This window comes from Staurois parvus, unplaced genomic scaffold (genome assembly GCF_062004578.1).
Source record: "Staurois parvus isolate SC_StPar_1 unplaced genomic scaffold, SC_StPar_1.0 ptg000746l, whole genome shotgun sequence".
NCBI lineage: Eukaryota > Metazoa > Chordata > Amphibia > Anura > Ranidae > Staurois > Staurois parvus.
Genome location: NW_028318542.1, coordinates 4,182,418 through 4,202,071, shown reverse-complemented (window position 1 = coordinate 4,202,071; position 19,654 = coordinate 4,182,418). Strand labels below are relative to the sequence as shown.

Below are 19,654 nucleotides of genomic sequence, written 5' to 3'. Positions count from 1 at the left end.
ATAGTCATCTTTTAGTAACTAGAACTGTAGATACCATTAGTTAAAGTTTTACTAAACCCCGGACCATGCATACACTATATCTGGTCTCCCCGGACCCTGCATTCACTATATCTGGTCTCCCTGGACCCTGCATTCACTATATCTGGTCTCCCCGGACCCTGCATTCACTATATCCGGTCTCTCCGGACCCTGCATTCACTATATCTGGTCTCCCCAGACCCTGCATTCACTATATCTGGTCTCCCCGGACCCTGCATACACTATATCTGGTCTCCCCGGACCCTTCATTCACTGTATCTGGTCTCCCCGGACCCGGCATTCACTATATCCGGTCTCCTCGGACAATGCATTCACGATATCCGCTCTCCCCGGACCCTGCATTCACTATATCCGGTCTCCCCGGTCCCTGCATTCACTATATCCGGTCTCCCAGGACCCTGCATTCACTATATGTTATGATCCGCCAGGTGGTGCCTCTGGCTGCCCACTTGACAGACCTACCCAAAGCGTGGAGTCTAAGTCCCGGTCTGTGCTTTCACCAGGGCCCCTGATGGTGGGGATGGACTTGAAACAGACCGGGACCAGGTCACGACCTCTGAGCAGGCCCACCAGTGGCAGGGGGAACCTCCGGGGATGTATTGGTACCGGGAGAGCCAGATGTGAGGAGGACGGCAGGACCTAGCAGGATGGATCACGAGTAGTGGTCCCGTGGGGTAGGCGAGGTACAGAATCGGCAGGCGGAGAATCGGCAGGTCACACGCAGGGTCAGCAGGATAAGTCAGTCCGTAGAGAGGTCAAACAAGCCGGGGGTCAGGATGGGAGAAGGCAGAGTAGTCAGGAACAATCCGGGTCAAACGCAGGAGAAGGCAGAGTAGGCAGGACAATCCGGGTCAAACACAGGAGTAGGCAGCGTAGTCAGGGTCAATCAGGGTCAAAAACACAGGTACAGGACTCAGGAACTCAGATAGACCTTGCGGCAATTACTGACAGTGCAGGGCATCTTTAAATATTGCACCCTGCACTGTCATTGGCCGCCCAGGACGCGCCCCCGGGCTGTCATTGGCCACCCGAGGCGCGCCCGCGGCTCCCACTGCGCATGTCATCCGCGGCTCGCCGGGACCTGGTGCCTGTGTCCCGGCGTGAGCCGTCGCCAGCGCGCATGCACTGGTCGACAGGACGCCGCGATCCCTGACACTATATCTGGTCTCCCAGGACCCTGCATTTACTATATCTGGTCTCCCAGGTCCCTGCATTCACTATATCTGGTCTCCCAGGACCCAGCATTCACTATATCTGGTCTCCCCGGACCCTGCATTCACTATATCTGGTCACCCCAGACCCTGCATTCACTATATCCGGTCTCACCGGACCCTGCATTCACTATATCTGGTCTCCCCGGACCCCGCATTCACTATATCCGGTCTCCCCGGACCCTGCATTGACTATATCCGTTCTCCCCGGACCCTGCATTCACTATATCCGATCTCTCAGGACCCTGCATTCACTATATCTGGTCTCCCCGGACCCTGCATTCACTATATCTGGTCTCCCCGGACCCTGCATTAACTATATCCGGTCTCCCCGGACCCTGCATTCACTATATCCGATCTCTCAGGACCCTGCATTCACTATATCTGTTCTTCCCGAACCCTGCATTCACTATATTCGGTCTACCAGGACCCTGCATTCACTATATCTGGTCTCCCCGGACCCTGCATTCACTATATCTGGTCTCCCCGGACCCTGCATTCACTATATCTGGTCTCCCTGGACCCTGCATTCACTATATCCGCTCTCCCGGAACCCTGCATTCACTATATCTGGTCTCCGCGGACCATGCATTCACTATATCTGGTCTCCCCGGACCCTGCATTAACTATATCTGGTCTCCCGTACCCTGCATTCACTATATCTGGTCTCCCCGGACCCTGCATTTACTATATCCAGTCTCCCCGGACCCTGCATTCACTATATCTGGTCTCCCCAGACCCTGCATTCACAGAGTGTCTCCTAGGGCCCTGTACTATCAGCAAATGGATTGGGGACTGTGGAAGAAGGGGAGGATCAAACACCCCTTTTACATAACACAAAGGATTAACCCCTTAGGTTCCACAGTGAGTATAACAAGCATGCTTTACTACATATACAGACTGATTTTACTGTTGTGGGTTTAGTAACTTTAAAAGCTTTCAGTCTATTTTTAGTTTACAGCATTGATTTTGCCATTACTGGCTCATACGGCATGGAAATTTACAGCTCTTACTGTAAAGAATCCCTTTCTATATTGTTGGTAAAATAATCTTCCTTCCAAACACAGCTATTATCACCTTGTCTTTGGAATACAAAATCTGTTTGTCAAATGGTTGCACTAATCTTTGCTGTATTGTATTTATGTTTATATATTTTTGTATACGTATTCATATTACTCATCAGTCTATGGCACGTCTATGCCCCCTTATTGAACCTAAAGTTCTCTGACACCACACTGTTCCTGAGATTGTCTCATTTATAGGCATTTGTCTTTGAACAATGAAAGAATTGAATAGGGCATGCATTCTGCAAAACGAGCATTAGGGGGCAGCAGAACACAAGAACAATTTTACTATTGCAGTACATAGAGTTCAAAAGATGCAGACCATGCACTTCAAGTGAGGTCTTTATTGACTACACCCCAGGGGCGGACTGACCATTTGGAAACTTGGGCACTGCCCGAGGGTCCAGGGTCAGTAGGGGGCCCCATGAGATGCCCCTGGTACCTTTTTCATAGGCTTTTTTGAGTTTGGGCAAGGACACAGGGGCCCCCTGATCCCCTATTGCCCGGGGGCCCCATGAGTTGTCAGTCCGCCCCTGCTATACCCCCACCCTGCTATATTATTGCTAGTGGCAGACTGCATCAGAATAGTCATTTACTTTTTCCTGGAGCCTATTTATGACAGCATACATGTGGCGCTCTGCCCCATCCAACACCCATGACCATAAGGGCTCATGTACATTGCAGCTGATAATCTGACGTTTAGGAGATGTTCACTGTTTTTTTTTCAGCAGCCCCTGAACTCTCCCTAATGTTTTCCTATGTGTCCATTTACACACAGTCGTTTACAGGCAGTTGAGTTTACAGTCGTTTTTTTTGAACGCACCAAACTTGCATTCAGGAGTAGATTTTACTGGTGTTTCAAAACGCGTGTAAATGAGGTTAACCGCGTTTATAAGCGTTTGCGTTTAGAAGCGTTTTTTAACTGTTCCATATTCAAATGCTGTCCAGAGCCTTTTTTCATCATCAGAAATGCATGCAAAACGTTTTCCATGTATTCAAATGGATCTAATACACCAGCGCAGTCAGTTCCAGTTTCCAAGAAAAAAATGGTAGAACGCACCACATTGCTCATGATGGGATCCATAGTGAATACAACCAGAAAAGACAGGTCATCTCAACACATACTGCTCTCTCTGCTTCTGCTCTCTCTATTCCTCTCAAAATGTCTGAAATAGTTAATTATTTACTATTTTTCAGTGCATTCTGGGCATTTTGGGAGGTCTCCTGAGGTTATCTTTTAAAAACGCTTCTAAACACAAACGCGCATAAACGCCGCTAAACTGACGTTTTTAACCTACGTTTTCCAGCAGTCAGTTTCCATCGTTCAGAAGAGTTTTCCAAACGCCCCGTGTACATGTGTCCTAATAGCCCCCGTTATCGTACTTATTTTTTTACTTACTTATTCTGCCCACAGGTACTTTAATAACTGTTTTCCTATATTTTTTTGTATTATCTATTGATTATATACTGCGTGTATTCTCGATTTTAAAAAGAGGGTTATGCCAGCAAGTCAGATTATATTTTTTCACATACAGTTGCAAGAAAAAGTATGTGAACCCCTTGGGATTACGTGGAGTTTTGCATGAATTGGGCATAATCAAGAATTGTTGACTTGCATGAAGCTGGAGAGGGTTACAAAAGTATCTCCAAAAGCCTTGATGTTCATGTGTCCACGGTAAGACAGACTGTCTACAAATGGAGAAAGTTTAGCACTGTTGCTACTCTCCCTAGGCGTGGTCGTCCTGTAAAAATGACTACAAGAGCACAGCGCAGAATGCTGCATGAGGTAAAGAAGAATCCCAGAGTGTCAGCTAAAGACCTACAGAAATCTCTGGCACATGCTAACATTTTTGTTGACACATCTACAATAAGGAAAACATTAAACAAGAATGGAGTACATGGGAGGACACCACGGAGGAAGCCATTGCTGTCCAAAAAGAATATTGCAGCACGTTTGAAGTTTGCAAAAGAGCACCTGGATGTTCCACAGCACTACTGGCAAAATATACTGTGGACAGATGAAACCAAGATTGAGTTGTTTGGAAAGAACTCACAACACTATGTGTGGAGAAAAAAAGGCACAGCACACCAACATCAAAACCTCATCCCCACTGTAAAACATGGCGGAGGGAGCATCACGGTTTGGGGCTGCTTTGCTGCCTCAGGGCCTGGACGGATTGTTGTCATTGATGGGAAAATGAATTCCAGAGTTTATCAGGATTTATATTTTGCAGGAAAACGTACGACCATCTGTCCGCCAACTGAAGCTCCGCAGAGGATGGGTGATGCAACAGGACAATGACCCAAAGCGTACAAGTAATTCAACAAAACAATGGCTGCAACAGCACAGAATACGCCTTCTGGAGTGGCCCAGTCAGAGTCCTGACCTCAACCCGATTGAAATGCTGTGGCATGACCTTAAGAGAGCGATTCACACCAGACATCCCAAGTATATTGCTACACTGAAACAGTTTTGTGAAGAGGAGTGGTCCAAAATGACTCCAGATCGTTGTGCAGGTCTGATCTGCAACTACAGGAAACGTTTGGTTGAGGTTATTGCTGCCAAAGGAGGGTCAACCAGTTATTAAGTCCAAAGGTTCACATACTTTTTCCTCCCTGCACTGTGAATGTTTACATGTTATGTGCAATTAAACCATGGCAACATCTAATGTTTGTGTAGTATTATGTTCAGCAGACTGTGTTCTTCTATTGTTGTGACTTAGATGACGTTCAGAGCACATTTTATGCCCAATTCATGCAAAACTCCACGTAATCCCAAGGGGTTCACATACTTTTTCTTGCAACTGTATGCTGCCAACTTCAAGTGGTTCTAAAGGATAAAAGTTTCTACTTTAGTGTATTCTCTGCATTCATGTAAAAAACTTTCTGCGGCAGTGGGAATCATTGCCTCCCTCTGTTTTCAGTCACAGCCAGTATGGAGGGAGTGGGGGACAGGGCCGAGCCGCACTCTGCTGTCAGTAGACACACAAAGCGCAGCTTAGCAGCAAGCCCGCACCAGTGTCTCTATAGCAAGAGGTTTGATATGGGAGTACTTGGCACGAGGGAGGAGGCAGGAGCGCCAGCAGGAGACCACGGAAGAGAAGGATTAGGCCTGCTGTGTGAAAAATCCTTGTTTTGTTTATTTCTCTAAAATAAAATTTGATCTTCTTATCACGTTAAGCCCCGGTTCACACTGAATATGACTGAATGCGATGTCTGTGCGACTTGTAAGACATTTGTGCAACTTCATGCACAGTTGTCAATCCAAGTCACATCAGAAATCAGCAAGAGTAGTGCAGGAACTACTTTTTAAATCCGTGTGACTCTGACTTTGTCAAAATAGCACTGATTAGAACGGTTCCATTGCTGATCATAGGGTGCAACTTGTCATGTGACTTGAATTGTCAGTGTGAGTGGGGGCTAATACTCAGAGAATGACAGTTGACAGCACATGTTGTTGATTAGTGTTAGGGCCCACTCACACTCACACATCGGCAGTGCATGGCAGTCCACTAACACAGCCAAAGACAAACAGGCACCATTCTGTTTGACACACACACACAACAAATATGCTGTACGTTGTATTTTAGGTGCGCTGCCCACGATTGGATTAGTGTGTTGAGGTGCCAACCAAAATGAATAATCTTCCTTCCCAACACAGCTCCTTGAACACATTTACGCCCGGGTTCACACTTCTGCGGTGCGGCATATCGCATGTGATTCGCACAGAAACCGCACCACATTCCTGTGCAAATCACATGCAAATTTTGTGCGGTGCGATTTGAGCCATACATTTTGTATGGCTCAAATTGCACCGCATCCGCACCAAAAACATGCAGGACCCTTTTTTTGCCCGCACTAGAATTGAATCGCATGGGTATTCACACCCATTCAATCCGATTCTGCACATCGCATTGCGTATTGCGAACCAATTTCGGGGTGTTGTTAACTTACACACCCACAGCGGTTCGCATGAATGGGGTGCAATTATGATGCAGTGCGGAATTTGCACGGAAACCGATGCAAATTCCGCACTGCATCAGTGCGAACCCAGGCTAAGTGTTGCCTGCAATATCCTCTAATGATGTTAGGCTGGCCATTCACGACTCGTATTTCAGCCAGATCAACCTACATTTGATCTTTGGATGGCCCAGTTAGCGAAAACTGGGTGGAAAATTGTTGGCCAAATAGTTACTGCATCCAATGAGATGTAGTCATGTTTGGGTACTCAGACAGCTAAAGGTGCTGTAAGTGTCATAATACAAGAGCCGGGAGGGATTCCTCCATCCATTTATTGTGGATAGGGAAATTGAGTAATCTCTCTTGTTACGCCCACAGGGTTCAAGGAGAGAAATCTAAAAGTGTATGGCTAGCCTTACTGTAAGCCACAATGATCTCATCAACAGCATTGATTGCTGAAGACAGGTCCACCTGATAAAAACACATATCACATCTAAAAATAATATCCAGCACACGTAGCACTTGTAGTGTCCTTTTAAAGGTCTTGTTTATTAGAAAAGAAATAGATATTCCAAATTCTTAACAAAAATAGTGTAAAAATAAGGTTTTCTTTGTTTTACTAAAAAGGAACAAAAAATAGCCAACCGTGAGAGGAAACAGCAGATTTAACCATGTCCATCATACTGCTTTATAGAAAAGGGCAATGTTGAGCAGTCTTGTCCTAGATCAGCATGATTAGGGCTCTACAAATCTGGACACAAAGGGCCACACACAGGCCGAGCATTTGTAGTCTGTGCATGGAGAAAATCTTAAAGCGAAGCTCCACCCAAAAGGGGAAGTTCTGCTTTAAGGACTGCTCCCCATTAAGGATTGGCACCTTTGGGGAGTGGGTACCTGAATTTGACAAGTACCCGCTCCCACTTCCGGTCCAATTGCCTATGCGATCGGAAGCAGAAGGTGTCCTCCCTCCTTGTAGTCTTTTGGGAGAGGTCCCAGAAGACTACAGGACCATTCATGAAGCGCAGCGCTACTCACGCATGTGCAGTGGGCACCCGGCTGTGAAGCCACAAGCTATTACAGCCGGGTACCCACACTGAAGATGCCGGCCTCCTGGAATACAGGACGGCCGGTGAAACGAGCTGCGGGGGACACACCACGGGACTGAGGGACAGGTAAGTGGCTGTTTTTTAAAAGTCAGCAGCTAGTTTTTGTTTTTTGACATGGTGAGTGGAACTCCGCTTTAACTCCTTGGCGCCGATGCCTCCTGACCCTTTAAGGGATTTGTGGCACGGCGGGGTTTAGGGTCATGTAACTGCCACGATTGGCTGTCACAACGGTCACATGATTGGAAAGCTCCTGATCACAAGTAGAGATCGGGACCTTTCCGTGAGACGGCAGAAAATGTGCTGGGAGCGCACTGTCAGCACGTTTGTTTACATTGGGTATGCAGATATGCGACCTCTCAGTGTCAAGGCCCAGCAGCCGAGAGACCACATATTTGTGTACTGTCAGCGCCAAGGAGGTAAAGTGAACCTGTCCTGAATAGACTGTGTGTTGCCGCTATTGTCCACCCTCTCTGAAAATTATAGCAGCTTGGCTGTCACGCATATCTAATTTGCTATCAGAAATCGTAGGCTGCCCATACATTATACAATTTTCTTCTATAGAATACATACATACAGTATGAGGTCAAACCTAATCACTTTTAATTTGTATGTATTCAGGCAGGTCCTTGCACTACATAGCTGAAGGTAAATCTTACTCTAGGCTCACACCTACAGTAAGTGTTTTCTGCAGTGTTTTGCAGAAACGTAGTACAGTCCATTTAACATGACTTCCTATGGGACACGTTCACATCTCCACGTTTTCACCCGGTGCAGTGTTTGGAAAGGGTCAGGGACTATTTTGAAGGCAAAAAGTTGTGTTTTTGGTTGTATAGACTTCAATGGAAATGCTGCAGAAAAGCATGCAGTGTGTTTTTGCTACATTTTTTTAATGCGTTTTGCATCTGCCTAGCAACAAGAAAAATTTTAAAAGCTGAAAAAAAAAAATCGCAGCACAAACCACGATGCAGAAACAGGTCAAACGCAACCTGCATAGGTGTGAACCTAGCCTAAAGGAGATTGAAGAAAATTGTATAATGTATGGCCAGCTTTACCCGGAAACAAGTATCTCCTAGATCAGGGGTGTCAAACTGGCGGCCCATCATACCTCTGCCTTTGGGAGTCATGCTTGTAACTGTCAATCTTGCAATGCCTCATGGGACTTGTAGTTTGGCAACATCTGGCCGACAGTTTGATACCCATGTCCTAGATTGTAAGCTCCAACGAGCAGATCCATCTGATTCCTCGTGTACCAAATTGTGTTGTAACTGTATGGTCTCCCTTTCTATTGTAAAGCGCTGTGCAAACTGTTGGCGCTATATAAATCCTGTATAATAATAATGCAAATTATACGTTTTTTTATTTTGCTGGCTGCATGCTTGTATGTAGGTCACTGACCTCAGATATATTAAAACTAATGATAACCAAGCAACTGAAACTTTTCCAATGAGATCATCAATGGCAGCCAACAACCTCATTCCATGATCACACCGCTGGACAGTACTGGGCTACATCAGCAGCAGATCATTTATTTTCAGATGTTCTGGAGCTTCGCTGTACAACCCACCGACTGCTCATCATCCCATAAAGGCAATTAAAGGCCCAATTTCTACAAGATACAGCCCTCACTGCACCCGACAACACATGGCTGGATAGGAAATAGTTTATCCATTTATTGGGAGAATTCCACTTTTACTTGAACCATGTAGAAAATGTTCACAAATGGAACATGGTGGGGTTTATTTACTAACGCTGGTTCACCCAGAATCTGGTGCAGCTGGGCATGGGAACCAATCAGCATCTAACGTCGGCTCGTTCAATTAAGCTTTAGCAGTAAAACCTGGAAGCTGATTGGTTTCTATGCAGAAGTGCAGGAGATTCCGAGTGATCCAGTTTAGTTATTAAACCCATGTGTCCAGGTATACATTCTGTGTAGACTGAGGCTAGGTTCACATCTGTGCGGGTGGTGCTGCTGCGGATCCGCACAAAAATCCATGCACCCACACAGAGGAATGCAGACCTGTGGGCAGGTGCCATTAGTTCTAATGGCACGCCGCCTGCACTGGAAAACGCAACTGTACTGGGAACCTCAGTTCCTGTGTGGGCTGCATTTTTAGAAGAAGTGCAGGGACTTCTTCCCTGCGTGTCCCGGGGCTCGGGAGTCCATTCAAATGAATGGGCTCTCGTACCCGCGCAAAACACGGCCTGCACAGCCACGTATATGTGAACCGGGGGTTAGGCACTTGGATATGTGCAGCCTTACAAGCACATGGTAGCAAGATTGGCACTGAAACCTATGACAGCTGATGACTTAGATCAATTCTGCTTTGGGCTAGTGTCTACTAAGGCACGAGGGGTGTTCAGACCACTCAGAGGATATTTCTGATGAAGGATTCAAGTGCAATGGCCAATGGATCAAAGTCTCTAGAACAAAAACACATTTTGTTGCTCATAACAACCTGATTCTATAGCCCCATACACATGGGCCAAATATCAGAAATCAGACAGTGCAGTAGGAACCGGCTCCTCTCTTGAGAAGAGAAGATTAAGGGGGGATATGATCTCCGTGTATAATACATAAGGGGGGATATGATCACCGTGTATAATACATAAGGGGGATATGATCTCCATGTATAATACATAAGGGGGGGATGTGATCTCCATGTATAATACATAAGGGGGGATATGATCTCCGTGTATAATACATAAGGGGGGATATGATCACCGTGTATAATACATAAGGGGGATATGATCTCCATGTATAATACATAAGGGGGGGATGTGATCTCCATGTATAATACATAAGGGGGGATATGATCTCCATGTATAATACATAAGGGGGGATATGATCTCCATGTATAATACATAAGGGGGGATATGATCTCCATGTATAATACATAAGGGGGGGATATGATCACCATGTATAATACATAAGGGGGATATGATCACCATGTATAATACATAAGGGGGATATGATCACCATGTATAATACATAAGGGGGGATATGATCTCCATGTATAATACATAAGGGGGGATATGATCTCCATGTATAATACATAAGGGGGGATATGATCTCCATGTATAATACATAAGGGGGGATATGATCTTCATGTATAATACATAAGGGGGGGATATGATCTCCATGTATAATACATAAGGGGGATATGATCTCCATGTATAATATATAAGGGGGGGATATGATCACCATGTATAATACATAAGGGGGGATATGATCTCCATGTATAATACATAAGGGGGGATATGATCTCCATGTATAATACATAAGGGGGGATATGATCTCCATGTATAATACATAAGGGGGGATATGATCTCCATGTATAATACATAAGGGGGGATATGATCACCATGTATAATACATCAGTGGTTCATCTAGATTGTAAGCTCCGAGGATCAGGCCCTCCTAACCCTCTTGTATTGAACTGTATTGTCTCCCGTTATATTGTAAAGCGCTGAACAAACTGTTGGTGCTATATAAATCCTGTATAATAATATAGTGAATTCGGTGTAGTTATTCACACTGAGGTCATCACAGAGGACAAGGGGGCACTCTTTACATCTGGAGGAAAAGAAATTAAATCTCCAAACACGGAAAGGTTTCTTCACAGTGAGAGCTGTGAAAATGTGGAATAGACTCCCTCAAGAGTTGGTTCTGGCCAGCTCAGTGGATTGCTTTAAAAAAAAAAAAAAAAGTCCTGGATTCTTTCTTAGATACACAGAATATAACTGGATATAACATTTATAGGTGAAGTTGATCCAGGGAATATCCGATTGCCTCTCGGGAGATCAGAAAGGAATTTTTTTCCCTGCAGGAGCAAATTGGATCATGGTTTGCTGGGTTTTTTGCCTTCCTCTGGATCATCTGTGGGTATAGGATTATAACTTTTTTTTTTTGTCTATGGTTGAACTGGATGGACTTTTGTCTTTTTTCAACCAGACTAACTATGTAACATTCGGCTTGTATGTATATGTCCTTGTCTAACAGAAACCAATCTCACTTCTGTCGAACGAGCACAGCAGGAGATCACTGTACTAACATTGCATATTTAGTACAGAGACCTCCTCAGTCTATTTTTGTTGAACGGAAAAAAAAAAAAACTTACCAGAGACATAAGTATACTTCCTGCGAGGCAAGTTAGAATATGAAAAAAGTCAAGCTGGCTGCAAGAGGTAACCATTCATTTAAGATATGGGGATACATGAGACAAAGTATAACTGAAGGCAAAATGTTTTTGTTAGTTTTGGATGGAGTGGAGAAGGATTAGAACCTTTGTCAGGTTATTATTGCTGTCTTTGTCACCATCCCATGTCACCGCCACTTGTCTTGGTGATGGTAATCACCAAGAATGAAAGACATTTCCAAATCTGGTGGTCACTAGTACAGGAATAGAGGGGAATTTCCAATCTGGACATGGCTTCTGGTGATTGCTAAATATTTAAAACAGAACTAAACCCAGTTTCAAAAAAGCAGCTACATTCCCGGCATTTTGGGAAGGTTGTCACATTTGCTTGTGCTCTTAATCGAACTGTCAAACCATCAAATGGCTGGTGTCATGACTGGTGACATGTGCAGCACTATGGCAATTGCAGATCAAACAGAGGCTAAAGCTGGATACATACTGTAAGAAAATTGGGCAAATGATCGCCTGGTTTTCCTCAATGTTTCACAGCAAGTCGAACCCGAGGATGGTGCTAATTCTACAAAAATTTTTAGACAGGCGGTTTTTTTTTGTTTTTTTTTTACATAGAAACGTTGTAGTGTAGATTGCTTATGGTTTCTGATGATGCGCTGTCTTTTGTATCTGACTTTTCTTGTACGAAAACAGTATACAGTACATGTACACAAAAATCGTTGGTACAAGAAAAATTTAGTTTGTCCCTTGGGAAATTTAATTTGGAAAGTCTGAAATGGATGTTGAAAGTGGTGTACACATAGGGTTGCCACCTCATCCTTTTAAAACCGAACACAGCCATTACACAGGTCCTGTGGCTGATTAAGGTGGTCATTAAACTCACTTAGTGCCTTAGGCCAGCCATACATGGGTCGAAATTCAACCGATTTTTTGTTTGAAAATCAGACCTAAGAATAATCGGCCGATTTTCGCTCTGTTAGTGACTCAATGGCACCAGCCAATTTTCGTGGTTCCTCCCCTTTTCGGTGATCGGGCATGTTGGAAAATTCATGAAAAACGACCGATTTTTGATTTGATGGTCAAATCGTACGATCGTTTTTCTGAAATGAATATGCGCATGAGCCGTGACCTGGAAGGAACAGAAGTTTTGCCTGTTATATGGGGTGAACTCTATGACTTGGTCGGCCGATTTTCAAAATCATTGATGGCACCATCGGATTACCGAGCAAACTACGTTTTTGATTTTCGGACTAAAAATAGTTTGTAATGCGAACCATATATGGCCTGCATTATCTGCATTAAATTAGCCTCAGAACCTGTGTTTGTTCGGTTTTAAAGGGATGAGGTGACAACCCTATGAACACACTATATGAAAATCGAACGATCATTTCTCATACAGAATTTTACTTCTGAGTTTCTTTGTGTGTACCCAGCTTTGGATGGCAGCTTCCTTGGATGAAAAGGATAGGAGGCGCTAGTTCCGCTTTAATGTGAGTATAGGACAGGAAGTGAAGGGAAATCTACTCAATTCAGACTCAGATGGCAAAAAACTGACAAAAGGTTATAACTCAGAAAAAGAATGGTCCAAGAAAGTTTGTGAATTTTCCTAATTAGTGGAAATCAATGTTTATTGTCAACCGCATTGACGGAAAATTTTCCCAACTGAATGAATGTCTAACAGTATTTGTAGTTTTTGCTCTGGAAAGTCCATTCATTCCAAAATCAAATGTTAAAAACAAACAAAATCTTTCAAACGACATTTGAATGTTCTGAGAAAGTTTGTACAAATTTTCCTAAAAATTTTCGTTTGAAATTCTATTTCTCCATGGCCAGCTTTACTATCAAAAATGAAGAAAAAAAAAAAAAGTTTGGTCTTCTGTTCTGCTTTACGGTAGACCCTCATGAAAAACTGAGAGTACCACTCATCCTCCTCCTCCCTCTTTCCCCCCTGAACCTCCAACAAATTAGCTTTTTTTCTTCTTTTCAGGAAGCAGGTTCCATTTTTTTCTTTTGGACAGGTACCTGGACACTTCCCCAATACTCGCTTAGGTGAGAACGTCATCTGCATGGCCCGCAGTCCACCCTCCTCCCACAGCCTCCAGAGACATCACACATCCCAAGAGGCTACGGGATCCATTTCACAGTACTGCCATGCCTTGCTTATTCACAAGGAGGAGTCAGATGTAAGGCTGCATTCACACCTGAACGTTGCATTTTTGCATGTTTTTTTCAGGCACTTTGTCATGCGTTTGTGCAGCGTTTTGCCATTTTTGTATTAGCCAATAGCGGAGGCAGATGAAGTTCCACATACTTGTAATAGCAATCTTCTCCTAATAATAGAAGCCAGAGTGGATCCTGAATCTATACTAATTACGATGCTAGACTGATGGCTCAGGAATATTGCTGCACTCTCTAGATTGACACAGTATATATAGTGATTGGCTGCACCTATTTGGGTACATAGAGTAGAGTGTCATAAAACAAAGACAGATACCAATTAACATGTTATACTCCAAAAGGGGAGGGGGGGCATGCCTATCCATGTCCTCATATTAAAGCTAAAAGGAAAAGGGCAGGATGAAGTCTCAGTGCAGAGTGTGTGGAATTCACAAAAGATTTATGCAGGCCATAGACGGTTCATTTATTGGCCAATTTTTAGTCCGAAAGAATAATCGTCAGATTTTCGCACTGTTAGTGGGGCAATGGGCAATTTTCGCGGTCCTCCTCATTTTATTGGTCATGCTTGAAAATTCGTGAAAAATGGCCAATTTTCGCAATCATTGGTGGCAACATTGGTTTACAGAACGAACAATGTTTCGTTTTTCGGAGGAAAAAAATTGGCCGATAAACGAACTGTCTATGGCCTGCATTACTAAAGCTGGAGACTGGTGCAGCTCTGCATAGAAACCAATCAGCGACCAGGTATTGTCAAAGCTTAATTGAACAAGCTGACGTTAGAAGATGATCGGCTACCATGCACAGCTACACCAGATTTTGCATTCTGGTTTTACCCCTGGTTCACATCTGTGCGGGTGGTGCCACTGCGGATCCACACACAAATCCACCCGAACAAAGGAATGCGGAGCCGCGGGCGGGTGCCATTAATTCTAACCATACTGGGAACCGAGGTTCCCATGTGGGCTGTGTTTTCCGAATAAGTGCAGGAACTTCTTCCCTGCGTGTCCTGGGGCATGGGAGTCCATTCAAATGAATGGGCTCTCGTACCCGCGCAAAACACGGCCCACAGGAACGCGGAGATGTGAACCTAGCCTTGATAAAGCAACCCCAATGTTACTATGAGATGGTCATTAAGCCCCCAGTCACAGAGCCGATTTTGAAATCGGGTGACTTACAGTGAAGTCGCGCGATTTCAAAATCGGGTGACCTGCTGATTTCAGTTGCGTTTTGCAAGACATCTGATGCAAATGTCTATGCAAATCGCAACAAAAGTAGTGCATGCAAGTCAGAACCGCACCTATATGAGCGCTCTAATCGTGGACAATAGGGTGCAACTTGGCATACGATTTGTAAGTCGCAGGACATGCAAATCGCATGCCAAGTCGCACCCGATGTGACCGGGGTTTAACAGCCTTGTTCTAGGGGCAGGAGCTGCAGCAATGGGAACATGTTAAATATTCCATCCTAAAAAGAGGTGGAACATGTTCCCAAAAGGTGAACTTGTTCTTTAAGCTTTGACAAAAAAAAACCTAGAAGCGGATTGGTTTCCATGCAGAGCCACACCAGATTTGCACTCTCCAGGGTAGTAAAGCAACCCCATTATATTTATAGGTTCTTCAAAGCACATGGCACTCTTCTAATTCCCACACAATGGAATACAGAGATACTGAGGTGCCATTACACTAGTGATGGCAGTGGAGGGACTGCGGAGGACATTTGCATTGAAGAGTAGCAAGCATGATTTGACCTATCCAGTGTGAATGGACCCGTGCTATAAGTTAAGGAAGCACAAGGACTGTTCCTTGACAGCGCTCACCTGGAATGTACTGTTGGCATAGGCAGGTAGGTGCCTATGTATTGCACTGGTGCATTGCAAAAAAAACCAAAAAAAAAAAATATTTTCAGTTATAGGTTCCTATAACCTATTTCTTTACAATGCACCTATGAGTCTCATACAGAAAAAGCATCCATTAAAAGCAATGTTGCTGGTGCCCATGGGGTCAATCACCTTCACTCATACATGCAGTAGCACAACAAAATGGAGAATCAGGTTGCTATGGGAAACACAGGTTAACAGTTCCTGCAGACACTTTGATACATAGGACTCCACACGTTGAATGTGTATAATTTAAAGGGAAGGGGGTACAGGTTATTATAGTGTGAGAAACCGTGCATCAACCCACAGCAACAAATAATACATTGGCTATTGTTAGCTTGGCTACACTAAGTGTCTATTTTGATTGGCTGCTATGGTTTACTGCATGGGTGGGCAACTGTGGCCCTCCAGCTGTTGTAGAACTACAAGTCCCATGAGGCATTGCAAACTGACAGTTACAAGCATGACTCCCAAAGGCCGAGGCATGATGGGACTTGTAGTTCACCAACAGCTGGAGAGCCACAGTTGCCTATCCCTGGTTTACTGCATTGCGCTTATCACTCTTATTAAATATAAACTAAAAAGTATTAAAAAAAGCCCGTATCAAAAGTAAGTCAACTATGGTCCGAAACCAATCACAGCACAGCAAAACATCGAACCAGTCATCAATTTTTCAATTGCTGGGTCTTACGTGGTTAAAATGCTGCATACCTCTAGATCTTTGGTTAATAAAAGGATGAAAAACACAATATTTTCAGCCTAAACCAGGTAAAAATTATCCTCCGTCTTATTGAACAGTTTAAAAATATAAAATACAGCATAAAATCAGTTTGTAAAATTGTAATAAAATATATATATATACAAATTATAAAAGAACGGAGAGGTACACTTCCCTCAGCAATAAACTGTACAGAGTTTCCAGTGTTGTGTTTCTATGAGGCTACAAAAAGCATAAATAAAATTATAATACAATTTACAGTACAGATGTGGGCACTGCAGCCCAGACATGAGCCAAAGAGTTCAGTATCCACAAGTTTGGATTTTTTTTTTTTCTGCCAGTATTTCCGTTGTCAATGAGCAAAGTGCTGGTGTCATTTGTGCTCACACCAGTGCCAGTCTCTAGTCTGTACAGCTGAAGTATTTCAGTCCTGAACCATCTGAGAGAAGATGTTTATGAGGTTGTCGAGGCCCCATAGGTACCCATCTTCCCGGTTCCCCTCCAGCCAAGGCACCCGGTGATTTAGTGTCTGCTTGTTCGGTAGCCGAGAGGTTTTCCCAAAGTCAATCATCCAAACCTTAGCCCGTTCTGAGGAATCGTGGACGAAGAGCAGAGAACTCCCGACAACCTGCAGAGAGAAGAGATGACAATATTAGTCTTTATGATGGGACACTCTTACTTTTCTCTTTGTATCTTTTACATACATTGCCACTTGTCAGTATGAAATGCACTCTGTAACATTTGTGGTCTGTCACTGTTTGAAGGTAACCTTGAGGTTGTGTTCCACAGGAAGTGGTGCTGTGGGATGACAGCTAAACAATCATTGTGCACAATCACAAGAATCATTTTAATAAACATACAGCTACAAAATGTTTACAATAAAGAGTTGCCAAATGTGCCATACCTACATGTACAAATGTACTTCAAACTGCCAAAACCATAGAGGTTCTCGAACAGAAAACAAACCCAGTGCCAACAACGGTTCAGTCTACACTTTTCGACTCATCAAGATAGAGATAACTGTTAACAATGACCCTTGAGTTACTCCACTTACTCTGGAGTGCACTGGGATACCTACTACGCATTACAGGGCTGGTGTTTACGTATGCATGTGCATTGTAGGTGCAATTGGGGGGGGTTGAAGGTGTGCCAGGCCTTTAAATAACAGGACTGTTGTACTCACTACTGTCGCTTATAGAAGAATTAGACATTGGCAAACAAGCTTTAGGCCAGCCAAGGATAAGCCTTTCCACTACAAACATGCCTCTGCTGTGCAGCAAAGCAGTACAAAGAGCATGATCATAAACACAGAGGGGCAGGGCCTGTGTTTTTCAATGGACTCCAAGACAAATATTTTACTATGGGTATAAAAAAACAAACCATTTTCTGTCTATTGAGGAACACCAGATCACTTAAAACTTCAAAAGCAGTTGAACTGAGGGGTGGGCAACACAGCAAACAACCACTAACAGGCCCAAGAAAACTGCGGACTGCACTAAGGTCATTCAGGCACAGAGGACCTTACCCTTGGGACTGGCTTTTGATGGGGCCACAACTCCTACCTAGTTAAACTTAGAAAACAAGTGGAAAAAAGACCAGGTTGCGACCTTAAAATATGGGAAACAGTGGCTGGATGCTGAAATAACCCAGAAGCACTCACAGACCTAGTAGACTGCGCCTTAATAAAAAAAAAAAAAAAAAGTGTGGCACCTGATCCATGAGATCATAAACTTGGTTGATGGTCTGTCTGAGCCACCTAGAAATGGTGAGACAAGAAGCCTCTGCACCCTTACAAAGGTCCATCCGAGATTGCAAAGAGGGAATTGATCTTTCCGAAATAAGCAGGACCTGAGAGTTTCTGAGCCTGAACAATGAAGGGAAATTTCATTGTGGTGAACTGGGGTTGGACGGAGGGTCTGAAAAGCAATGTCCTGGCTGAGGTGAAAGACTGTAAAGTACCTTAGACACCAAGACAATCCTGAGACAATTGAGTTGCAATTCAGTGAGTAAAATAAGTATTTGATCCCCTACCAGCCAACAATAATTCTAGCTCCCACAGACTGGCTATGTGCTCATGGGGTACACAGGTTAGTCCTGTCAATTGAAGAAGGTGCTCCTAATGACAACTTGTTATGAGTATAAAAGACACCTGTCCACAGAATCTCTTTCTTGGGCACCACCATGGGTAAGATCAAACAGCTGTCAAAAGACGTCAGGGACAAGATTGTAGACCTGCACAAAGGCCACAAGACCTGCTGAAATAGGCTACAAGACCATCAGCAAGAAGCTTGATAAGAAGGAGACAACTGTTGGAGCAATTATTTGCAAATGTAAGAAATACCCATCAATCACCCTTGGTCTGGAGCTCCATGCAAGATTGCACCTCATGGGGGGGGGGGGGGGAGGGAAAGGATGATCATGAGAACAGTGAGGGATCAGCCCAGAACTACACTGGAGGAGTTTGTGCATGATCTCAAGGCAGCTGGGACCACAGTCACCAAGCAAACCATTGGTAACACAATACGTCGCCATGGATTGAAATCCTGCAGTGCACGCAAGAAGGCACATGTACAGGCCTGTCTGAAGTTTGCCGTTGAACATCTAAATCATTGGGAGCAAGTGCTGTGGTCAGATGAGACCAAAATTGAGCTCTTTTGGCATTAACTCGACTCACTGTGTTTGGAGGAAGAAAAATGCTGACTATGACCCTAAGAACATATCCCTATAGTCAAGCATAGAGATAGAAACATTATGCTTTGGGGCTGTTTCTCTGCTAAAGGTACAGGCGGACTTTTAAGAGGCCAATGGATGGGGCCATGTATTGTAAGATCTTGGATGAGAACCTTCTTCCCTCAGCCAGAACAATGAAGATGGGTCGTGGATGGGTCTTCCAGCATGACAATGACCCAAAACATACTGCCAAGGCAACAAAGGAGTGGCTCAAGAAGAAGCACATTAAGGTAATAGAGTGGCCTAGCCAGTCTCCAGACCTTAATCCTACAGAAAAGTTATGAAGGGAGCTGAAACTTCAAGTTGCCAAGCGACAGCTGAGATACCTTAAGGATTTAGAGAAGATCTGTAAAGAAGAGTGGATCAAAATCCCTCCTGAGATGTGTACAAACCTCGTAACCATCTACAAGAAACATCTTACCTCTGTGTTTGCCAACAAGGGTTTCTCAACCAAGTACTGAGTCATTTTTTGCTTGGGGATCAAATACTTATTTTACTCCCTGAACTGCAACTCAGTTTATAACATTTGTATCTTTTATTTTTATTTTTGGTTGATATTCTGTTTCTATCAATTAAAATACACCTATGATAAAAATTATAGACCCTTCATTTCTTTGTAAGTGG

General features: G+C 44.0%; 1 protein-coding gene across 2 annotated transcripts in view; it reads right to left on the bottom strand.

Annotated features, from left to right (window-relative positions):
* Positions 1-13,121: 13,121 nt before the first annotated feature.
* The window catches only part of ITPKC (inositol-trisphosphate 3-kinase C), a 95,243-nt gene continuing 88,710 nt past the window's right edge, over positions 13,122-19,654 (bottom strand). For both annotated transcript variants that reach the window (XM_089654186.1, XM_089654187.1), the window contains one exon: positions 13,122-16,928. In XM_089654186.1, the coding sequence (XP_089510312.1) occupies positions 16,725-16,928 (204 nt within the window). In that variant the 3' untranslated portion in view covers positions 13,122-16,724. The remainder of the gene's footprint in view (positions 16,929-19,654) is intronic.